Consider the following 10,930-nt stretch of genomic DNA (forward strand, 5'->3'; position numbering starts at 1 on the left):
TATGAGTCTAGACCAGGAATGGGCCCCCAGGCCTCCAATTGCCCATCCCTGGGCTAGACCTTTCCTGGAATGAGTCCAAACCTGTTAATCACCGTTTCCCACAATCCCTTGCAAGTCCTCCCTCTCCTGTGGTCCACTAAGACCTCCTCGGTCTGACTGATGTTCAGGATGAGTTTGTTCCTCCAGAACGGCTGAGTCAGAAAGTGAACCTCATCTCTATAATCCCTGATCATGGTTAGATTCCTGTAATGAGATTTTAATCTAAGATGTTGATGCTGATTTTCCTGCAGAGTCTCTTCAGTCTAAGCGCCTTCTTTATCCAAATGATGGTAATGACAGCATTAAGCAAATAACTGAGCTGCTGGAGCACATCGCTCATACTGTCTCCATGCAAACGCTTCACTTCATGCAAAAACATCCAGGAGACAAAAGTTCACCTGAAGGAGTTTATCCTGTAGATAAAAACCTTAAACTGATATCAGATCTAGATTTGACTCGTTCAGCAGCAACTTTTCTCCAACAGACCCAGTAGAAACATGGACCTTTGTTCTGTTTATGGATCAGAACCAGTGAGCTTGTGGTTCCAATCCTGATTCCCTGTTCCCTAAGATGGTTTGTTTTTCAGTTGTATTTGAATGAATCGTTAGTTTTCTGTTTGCATCCAGGATCAATTATCAGCATCTTAAACAAATGGACCCTGACTAACGTCTGAGTCGGGCTTGACATGAAAGAGGACGGGTCAGAGAGACGGAGGACGGGTCCGATTTATAAACCTCGGATCGTTTTCCACCCTTCACTCTTCACAACAAAAACTCTTCAGATTCAGGTTTGTAAGCCGCTGATTGCATTTTATGCGGACATTCATAATTTAGTTAGAAGCTTTATTAAACTGTTCTTAAATTAAACAAGCTTTAATCAATCTCTTTTATTGAAAATGTTAAAAACTATCATTTATAACTGAAAACAAAACTTTTCACCATATTCTTAGGATGTTTTCTATACCTATACTGATAACTGATTGTTTATTACCAGTTTAATAACTGGTTATAGCATAGATTGTTCATAATTGATGAGGTTTGTAGTTTATTGGTCTAATCCTGATATAAAAAGGCTAAATAATGTAAAACTTAACAGAAAACCTCCAAAAGTTGAAGGCTTTAGGATTGTTTGCCTCCATTTTCATAGAGATTAATAACCTTCAGTCTCTCAGTCTGATGTTTTTCTTTCTCTGATTATTTAAGTCTGAATAATTTGCTTTATTTTCTGCCTCCAGCTCACAGTCATGGAAAAATGTGGATTCTTCCTCCTGATGATTGCAGGTAAGTTTTTCTATCCTGGATCTTTCTCTAATGTTGATAAAAATAATCAGGCATGCAGCTTCTTGGAGGATCCTAGAGGAGCACAGAGATCTCTTCAAACTCTGATCCGCTTCTGACAAACAGAAAACTATGATTACTTTATTATTCTAACAAGCTGCCACAAAGGGTCGGTTTCAGAGGTGTTATGGTTGTCTAAGATTCCTGGTCGGGTCCCGTTTGGACCTTTAAGGATGGTTTTGTTGGTTTAATTCTTTCAGACGTGATTCTGTTTGGTTAATTCCTTGATGGAAATGAATTGAAAATGTAATGAATTGAACTTTATTGATCTCACACTGGAGAAATTCACTCCCTGCATTTAACCCCTCCCCTTTGGGGGCACTGGGCTGCCACTGCACGGCGCCCAGGGAGCGGTGTGGGGTTAAATGTCTTGCTCAGGTACCTAGAGTGCAGGCTGCGGTAATTGAACCAGGTACTTTCACTGCACTGCTGTAACCACTAGGCCAACACTCACCCAGATTTGGTCTCTTCTGTTAAAATCCCTTGGAACCTGACTTCAGACTACAGGATGGTCCGGCCCGCTCATTGTTTGTCGCTGGCTAGGTTCTGGTGGGACCTGGATCAGCAGCACATTCTGGGGCCCTTTGCAAACCTTAGATTGATTCTCCTTTATGGAAAAAAGTTAAATCGCTCTGCAGAACTAGAACCCATTTGGTGCCCAGAATTATCTGGCATTAAACCTCCTATACAGAAACATTGAAGGACCGTCCTTCTCTCACCAGTGTGCCGTGAGTGATTATCTAATATCACCTATTTGACCATTCTTGGTTGACTGTGCTGTAATCCGGATTGTACATATGTCACCTAAAACATCTGTGCTACTACCTTGTATTTTTTTATTTTATTTTTTTGTTACTTTTATTTTTCATTTCTTATTTTTATTTTGTTTTTCATTGTGGGACGATACATGTACACTTGCACCCTAATCCTTATTTATCTTGATATACTGTATATATATTGTTTATTCTTCGTGCACCTTTTTCCTCCTTGTTTGCACCTTCTGTTCTTACTATGTGACGAGTGAATTTCTCCACTGTGAAATCAATTAGTTCATCTAATCTAATCTAATCTAATTGTGGCAGATTATGTCATTCTATTTCAGTGTGAGATGAGCAAATGACAGTGATGAAGAAGTTTTTGATAAGGGAAAATGCAAATGCAGAACAGGGCCCAGAACCTGCTTACAAGCACTGATGAAATGAACGGGTTCTGTTTAAAGGTGCAGCTCTGGCAACAATATGTGCAACCTGGAGATGTTTGCGCTCGGAGAGAAACTTCAAGATGGCACCACTGCTGCAATGGGCGAGATGATAGAAACTCATTTGAAACCTCTTAAGAATTTGTCATTTTATTTCTTATCAGCTTTCAAAGAATGCCTTTACAGGGTTAGGGCAGTGGCGCCTCCAGAAATATTTCATAGGGGTGGCCAGATGGGCCGACTGGAATTCTTAGGGTGGCATACGGAAACTAAAAGCCATCATTTCAGGGTTTGAATCTACGTTTGTGGTAAACCTGCCTGTAGAAAACTATGATAAACACTCAGGTAACCCCTACTCACATCTCGAGAAGTTGGACCAGCTAGAAGAGCGAGGTGCGTGAGAACGCTGGGACCCTTTTTCCACCTGGATCCCCGCTCTTTTTGGCCCTCATGTCCCTCCGTTCTCGGACAGACTTGCCCCCACTTCCTCACCGCCTCGGCCGTATCTAGACCCACAGCTAGTTCCTGATTGGCCCTCTGGCGTTGTGGCGTGGAATAACAGCGCAGACCACGCTTCAGTCCTCCACTGATTTGATATTACAGGCTGGACGTCCAGAGGAGACAGGAGCTTTGCCACAAGTCCTGAAACATCAGCCAGGCTTCACAGAGCCTGGCTGAGGAGAATATGGTCTAGTTAGGTCCAGTTAGGTTCTGGGTTTACTGATGTTTGATGGAGATGTCCTCGGCTGCTTGTCCTTCCTTACTACTGTCAAATATCTGACCCTGCTGCTTCTCTCAGGTCTCCTGGTCGTCTGCGATCTTCAGCCCCAGCAGACCGTCAGACAGTTCCGGTACGTTGGCCTGCTGAGGAACTGGAGCGAGGCTCAAACCTACTGCAGGGAGAGCTTCTTCGACCTCGCCACCATCCAGAACAGCGACAACAACACAGAGGCCCGGCAGGCAGCAGGGACCTCCAAGGTCTGGATTGGACTCTTTAACGGCACCTGGAGGTGGTCTAAGGATGAAAACCAGCTTTCTCCCACCAGCAGTTCGTACAACAACTTGGGTTACAGCCAGCATTTGAACGGGCAGTGTGTAAACCTTGCTTCCACCGGAGCCTGGTCGACCTCAGACTGTGAAGACCTGCATAACTTTATATGTTATGATGGTGAGTCTGACAACAATATATTGGAGTTTATGTGGATTAAATGGTTAAAATCTCAGGGGGTTTCTCACATCAGGTCCACATGAGGAGAGCTTTACTCTGAGGAACAGTAAAAACGATAAAAATATATGTTGCATTTTTGTTTATCATCGTGCTCTCTTTGCCTTTTTAACTTAACCAGATGTTTCCTCAGATTTTAAGTTTTTCTCTTGTACTTTACTTCACAAATATTGCAGCAAGTTTAATCTGCATCGTATTTTAGAAAGTGTAGCTGTCTCTTAACAATTAGCCATGCTAGCTGACGCCATCATGCTTGTGTGCGCAATGCTTAGTTCTTACGACCATTTAAACATCAAGCTAACACGGATCGTCGCCTCCTATCGAGGGAATTATGGATCAAGTAGGACTGTTGGGGTAACTTCTGCAGTGGTTCCCGTCATATTTATCTGGGCATAGCTTTAGTGTTACAGCTAACCAAATAAGGTCTGAGTCTATAGATTTGTTGTGTGGAGTGCCTCAAGGTTGCGTTTTGTGCCCAGTTTTATTTTTGTCGTATTTGATCAGTTTGGGAAACATCATTTAACAGTTTAGTGATGTTTGCTTTTCCCTATTTGCTGATGATATCCAGCTTTACTGCTCCTTTAAGCGGTTTGAAATCTAGAAGCTAAATTCTTTGCTCCATTGTCTCATGGAAATTAAGCAGCGCCAAAGTGATAACTCTCTGCAGCTAAATGAAGACAAAACAGAAACACTGGTTATTGATTCTATTCCATGGATTAAATAGCACTTGGGTTACTTAGGCCAGTCTACTAAGCCAAGTCTTAGAAACTTGGGAGTTATCTTTGACAAAGATATGTCCTTAGTGCAGGACTGTAAGCAGCTGACAAGAAACTTCTTTCAACTAAGGACAATCTCTAAACTCAGGAATAACGTCTTAAGGAACGATCCGGAACTTATAATTCTTGGTTGTTTTCATCGTTGCTGGGGATTTTAATCAGGCTAACTTGAAGACTGTTTTCCCTAATTTTTACCAACATGTGGACTTTGCAACTCGGGATGAAAATATTTTAGACCTGGTTTGCTTTTACATCAAAGGCGCATTCAGAACAGCCCCCTACCCCCACCTCAGGGGCGGGGGGGCTGCATACAGGCCCCAGCTAATAAGGGCTAAACCAACAGTTAAAGAAATCAGAGTGTGGTCTGAGGGGACCATGGAGAAACTCCAGGACTGTTTGGAATACTCTGGAAGGAATACGTTCAAAGCTGCAGCAACTTATGACAACAAGATAAATATTGATGAGTATGCCATGACTGTGTCAGCCTACATTAACAAATGCATTGAAGAAGCATCACAAAGAACATCACCACCCGGGCCAACCAACCACCCTGGATAAATGGAGAGGTATAGAATTTTATGATATATAGAAATTTCTAAAAGCACAGAACTCAGCCTTCAAGTCTGATGACAGAGAGGCACTGAGGACCACTTAAACCGTTCCATCAGATCAGAGAAGCAGAACCACAGCCAGAAGATCCAGGATCTCTTCCATGATGCCAACAACACCAAGAAGATGCGGAAAGGCATACGGGCAAACACACCCTCCCCTCCCCCCCAGTAGATGCAGCAAACTCTGACTTCCTAAATGAACTGAACAAGTTTTTTGGAAGGTTTGAGGCACTAAACAGCCTCCAGCAGTGAAAGCTGTTCCACACAAGGGGGAGGAGGCACTAAACCTGGATGTAGCTGAAATGAGGAAAGGTCTGAGGAGAGTCAACCCAAGGAAGGCCCCAGGACCTGATAACATACCTGGGCAGGTGTATAAGGAGTGGTCAGATCAGCTGGCTGGTGTCCTCACAGACATCTTTAACACCTGGCTGGACCAATCCATAGTGCCAGCATGCTTCCAGCCTGCCTCCATTATTCCAGTCCCAAAGAAGCCTCAGGTCGCCTCCCTCAATGATTAGCGGCCTGTCGCTCTGACTCCCATCATGATGAAGTGCTTCCAAAGGCTGGTTAAAGAACACATCGTCTCCAGTCTGCCGCCAACATTCCACCCGTTCCAGTTCGCCTACCGACGGAACCGCTCCACTGAGGACGCCATCTCTGCTGCTCTCCACCTGAGCCTGGCACACCTGGAGGAGAAGAACACCCACGATGGATGCTGTTCCTGGACTTCAGTTCAGCTTTCAGCACCATCATCCCACAGCATCTGATGGGCAAACTGGAACAGCTGGGCTTCAATACACCCCTCTGCTATTGGCTGCTAGACTTCCTCAAAGAAGAATCTCTCTTGACTGCAATCAGTGCAAAACTGCCAAAAGAGAGAATTCTGACCCGTACAAATAGGAGGACTCACATTTTCCTGCTTCTAAAAGAATTTCATTGGCTTCCAGTGTCTTACGGGATCACGTTTAAAATTCTAGTTTTGTCTTTTAGACTCTTACATGGTCCGGCTCCTTCATACATCAGTGATCTGATCCAGCCTTAAACGCCTGGGTGGGCTCTGAGGTCTGTGGATCAGAGTCTGGTTCCACGCACTTGTTATCATACCAGACGTTCCAACCTTTCAGGCTGTTGCTCCCAGGCTTTGGAATGATCTTCCATCCACATTGCGCTCAATGGACTCTGTTGTCCCCTTTAAAGGAATAGTACACCCAAAACATGATTAGCCTTCATTTTCTACTCCCCCCCATGCTGAACAACACTCTGGAGTACTTTTTTGATATCTCAAATGCATCTGGAGATCTGGGAGGCTTCTTGCTGTCTGCTGACATTCAAATAATGGAGGTCTATGGCGCCCGAGGCAGAAAGGTCCATAAAAGTCCACAAAAAACGTGTCAATATTCCTCCATACTGCTCGTCCAATGTATTCCAAGTGTCCTGAGTGGGTAGCGTCCAGAATTTACTCGAAACGAAGTCATTTAGAATGTTTTTAGAGCATAAACAGTTCAGGGGAAAGTTTAACTCAACCTGAACTAAGTTTTTCTTTATTTTTTTAGCATTAAAGTGTACCTCCTATTTTTCATTTTTGCAAAGCGGTCAATCACTAGACTGTGACTCAGCTTAGAAAGTTCTTCCTTTTCAACTGATAAAATAGCAAGATGATGGAGCCTGTCTTGTCCCATTGTGCACCTCAGCCAAGTGTGGATCCTTCTCAACACACTGAATGACCTTTCACAACTCCAGCTGTAGACTGGGATGGTGAGGAGATCTGGATGACCTGCCTTAGTGTGGGGAACATGGTGTTATCAAGCAAGTTGAAAACACACTGCATATCCTTGATAACAAGGATTTCTTTTTCAACCATAAAAAGCTTTCAAACCATTTTGAATTAAATGAAAGTTTTTTAAACTCCAAATTTGTCCTGGGGATAGTGGGACAACTTCACTTGTTTAGGACCATCATGCTTTCCCCCTAAGTCACTAATATCTCCTTCTTGTTTGTGGACGCTGGTTGTTGCTCCCTCATCACCTTCATGGTCCTGTCTCTCACCTGTCTCTCCTGTCTCTCTCCTGTCTCTTGCCTGTCAGTCTCTCCTCCTCCTCCCTTTCCTACTCCAGCATCTTCATTCTCATTCTCTACAGCAAACATTAAAAAACGTAAATTTATAATTATGTAAATATCTATCATATTGCTTATAACGTCCCTAATGTAACTGCTTAGCTTAAATCACTAATTCATCACGGGACCTTACCTCCCTCTCTCTCATCTTGTTTTACTGCTTCCCTGTCTCTGCTTCGTGTGAGGAATTTCCTGATATCCATCTACAAACCAATGCAGTCATTTTCAGTTAGTAGCCTATAAATCATGTGGTTTCACTGGGAAAATAATAAAATTGACAGGTAAGAAACATTACCAGAACTAAAAATGCGTCGCGGCTGCACAGTGTCCCATCCAACTCACCTGAGAGCAGCGCGTTAATTTACCTGCAGTTCATGCAGTGACATGCGCTGACGTGGGGGCGCTAATACATCCTCAATTTGGAGTTACCACACACTTGCTGCGCATTTGAGTAGAAATATACGTCTCCTCCTGTTGGAATTATCTAAATTGATGCATTAAAAAAATGTATCACTGTTGCAAATATTCATGAGGTTTATACTGGGGCACTGCTCATTTATACTGGGGCACGTGCCCCAGTAAATGGGGTCTGGCGACGCCTATGCTACCCACTCAGGACACTTGGAATACATTGGACGAGCAGTATGGAGGAATATTGACACGTTTTTTGTGGACTTTTATGGACCTTTCTGCCTCGGGCGCCATAGACCTCCATTATTTGAATGTCAGCAGACAGCAAGAAGCCTCCCAGATCTCCAGATGCATTTGAGATATCAAAAAAGTACTCCAGAGTGTTGTTCAGCATGGGGGGGAGTAGAAAATGAAGGCTAATCATGTTTTGGGTGTACTATTCCTTTAAGTGCCCACTTAAAGGCGATTAAGATGATGGTCTGCTGATGCGCTCTTTGTTATCAGAGAACCGAGCGACAGATGAACCGTGTCGAGCCTTACTGTCGAACTAGTCCTAGATTTAGCGCGGTTTGGTTTGTTCCATTTACATTCAACAGTTATATCGTTACCGTACTCGGACCGTTCTCAGCACGGTTTCAAAAGGGTAGCGGTTCCATCCCTCCTCTCTAGTTCTTCAAACAGACATCAATATAGCCTAAAGATACCGATTACTCACAGATGCCCCTCTAGATTAAAGAAACATTGTGTTATAACATTGTGTTTTATGACATAAAAAGTTCTGCATTTCTTTGATCACGAGCAGCTTTTTGAATTTGACATCTCTGATTTGTTAACCAACAGCTTCAACTAATCTTGATATTGTGGTGATGCAGAAGAAGAGCTGGTCTGATGCTCAGTCCCACTGCAGGTCCACATACACAGACCTGACCACCATCAGAGATTCAGCACATAACCATGCTCTTGCATGGTCATTGTTGACGCGTTTCACATCATATGGATGGATCGGTCTTCACAGATCTGACTGGGTCTGGTCAGACAACAGCAGCATCTCCTACTTACCTTTAGGCGCCCAGACATCTACTGAGGAGGCAAACTGCGTGATGATGGACTCTTCTTTAGGTTCCTGGATCAGGCGGCCCTGCAGTGAGCGCTACGGCTTCCTATGCAGCACAGGTGAGTCTTTCTCTTCACCTTCTCTGCAGGCTGAGATCCTGCAGAGCTGATTAGACATTTTTGGGTCTCCCTGCAGACGTTGTACCTTCAATGATGAGGATGGTGAAGATTCGGGTGGATCCAGGATCTGCAGACCTGAATGACCCTGAGGTGCAGGAATCCATCCTGCAGCAGGTCAGAAACATTTCATGGTTTTATTAAAGAACTGACAGACACACAAAGAATGCATTTCACTTTAAAACCCAAAGAAAAAACGGTGACGACCTTTGATTGAAAAACTCACAGATTTATTTGGAGTCTTATTAAACTGGGAAAAGTCGCTGCAGCTCCTGAAGATAAAACCTGGTTTAGACTCAGTCTTAATGTGAGGAAACTGTTTTTCAGCTGAAGAAGAGGGTGGAGGACCAAGGAGAGGAGGTGGAGCTGAGGTGGAAGGTCCAGCCTGATGGGAAGATTTTCCACCGAGAGGAAAAGAGAGCGCCCCCTGGTGTCTGTGAGACGGAAACGTGCGACACACCGTAACACCAACAACTAATTATGTCCTTTTGCTGGTTGCTGTAGGCTCATATTTATCTCATTAGTAATAATATTATTCTGCTATATTTATCCATGTAGAAAATTAAACTGCATTTTCAATTATTGGAGCCAATAAGCAAAGGAGTCAAGTAACAAAGTAACTTAAGTAGAAATGTTGGCTCTCTATACTTTACTGCAGTAATTATCTTTTAGACAACTTTTTATTTCTACTTCTTACATTTTAATGTACATTTTAAGTTTATCAAAATGATGCAAATTGTAATTCACAACTGTAAACAATGAAGTCTGCGGAAGTTTGTATCCTGAATTGTAGAAAAATGTTCCTTTAATAGGGTGGAGCAGTAAAGCTTCTGGCCTTAACAGTTTTAAAAACTTTAACTTGAGTAAAAAGTTGATCCTCTAACTTCTACAAAAGCATTTTTAAACAGTAGGATTTATAGTGGAGTAATAAAAATTAATACTTTTGACCCCACTGCCAATAATTAAAATCTGTAAAAAAAAAGAAAAAAGAAAATGAAGCAACTTAAAATAATCTAACGTGTCCAACAGGAAAACATCTCTCATTAGATAATTATATAAATACAGAATCATAATCAGCTACTGCAGTCCTTATGTAATAAATCAGGGTTGTTCTTAGTTATAAATGTTAAATTCATCAGTTGACCCATCTGTCTACATGAGGTTTAAGCATTGTGCCTCTTTAACGGGTCTGTTTCTCCGTGTCACTGTTCAAAGGAGGAAAGACGAGCAGTGCCCACCCCATTGGCCACCCATTTGGCCACCCCACCGGCCACCCCACTGGCCACCCCATTGGCCACCCCACTGGCCACCCCATTGGCCACCCCACTGGCCACCCCATTGGCCACCCCACTGGCCACCCCACTGGCCACCCCACCAGCCACCCCACCAGCCACCCCATTGGCCACCCCACTGGCCACCCCACTGGCCACCCCACTGGCCACCCCACTGGCCACCCCACTGGCCACCCCACCAGCCACCCCATTGGCCACCCCACTAGCCTTCCCACTGGCCACCCCACCAGCCACCCCACTGGCCACCCCACCGGCCACCCCACTGGCCACCCCACCAGCCACCCCACTGGCCACCCCACCAGCCACCCCACTGGCCACCCCACTGGCCACCCCACTGGCCACCCCACCAGCCACCCCACTGGCCACCCCACCAGCCACCCCATTGGCCACCCCACCGGCCACCCCACTGGCCACCCCACCAGCCACCCCACTGGCCACCCCACCAGCCACCCCACTGGCCACCCCACCGGCCACCCCACTGGCCACCCCACCAGCCACCCCACCAGCCACCCCATTGGCCACCCCACTTGCCACCCCACTGGCCACCCCACTGGCCACCCCACTGGCCACCCCACTGGCCACCCCACTGGCCACCCCACCAGCCACCCCACTGGCCACCCCACTGGCCACCCCACTGGCCACCCCACCAGCCACCCCACTGGCCACCCCACCAGCCACCCCACTGGCCACCCCACC

The 10,930-nt window shown here is 45.0% G+C and overlaps 1 protein-coding gene across 1 annotated transcript; it reads left to right on the forward strand.

The window, feature by feature from the left end:
* The first annotated feature begins 1,255 nt into the window (after positions 1 to 1,255).
* On the forward strand, positions 1,256 to 9,804 carry LOC119774871 (macrophage mannose receptor 1-like). Its single transcript, XM_038272579.1, has 5 exons — positions 1,256 to 1,319; positions 3,374 to 3,742; positions 8,553 to 8,885; positions 8,962 to 9,059; positions 9,270 to 9,804. Exons 1-5 carry the CDS (start codon positions 1,283 to 1,285, stop codon positions 9,405 to 9,407), a joined length of 975 nt encoding a protein of 324 aa, XP_038128507.1. The 5' UTR covers positions 1,256 to 1,282; the 3' UTR covers positions 9,408 to 9,804.
* The last annotated feature ends 1,126 nt before the right edge of the window (positions 9,805 to 10,930 follow it).

The sequence above is a fragment of the Cyprinodon tularosa genome, unplaced genomic scaffold (assembly GCF_016077235.1).
Source record: "Cyprinodon tularosa strain WSP-4 unplaced genomic scaffold, ASM1607723v1 ctg839, whole genome shotgun sequence".
Classification (NCBI taxonomy): Eukaryota; Metazoa; Chordata; class Actinopteri; order Cyprinodontiformes; family Cyprinodontidae; genus Cyprinodon; species Cyprinodon tularosa.

Excerpts from the sequence above, each read along its gene's own strand:
- LOC119774871 (XM_038272579.1), top strand. The coding sequence starts at position 1,283 with ATGGAAAAATGTGGATTCTTCCTCCTGATGATTGCAG. Across the intron at positions 1,320-3,373 it reads CTTCCTCCTGATGATTGCAG|GTCTCCTGGTCGTCTGCGAT; the intron begins GTAAGTTTTTCT and ends TGCTTCTCTCAG. Across the intron at positions 8,886-8,961 it reads CGGCTTCCTATGCAGCACAG|ACGTTGTACCTTCAATGATG; the intron begins GTGAGTCTTTCT and ends GTCTCCCTGCAG.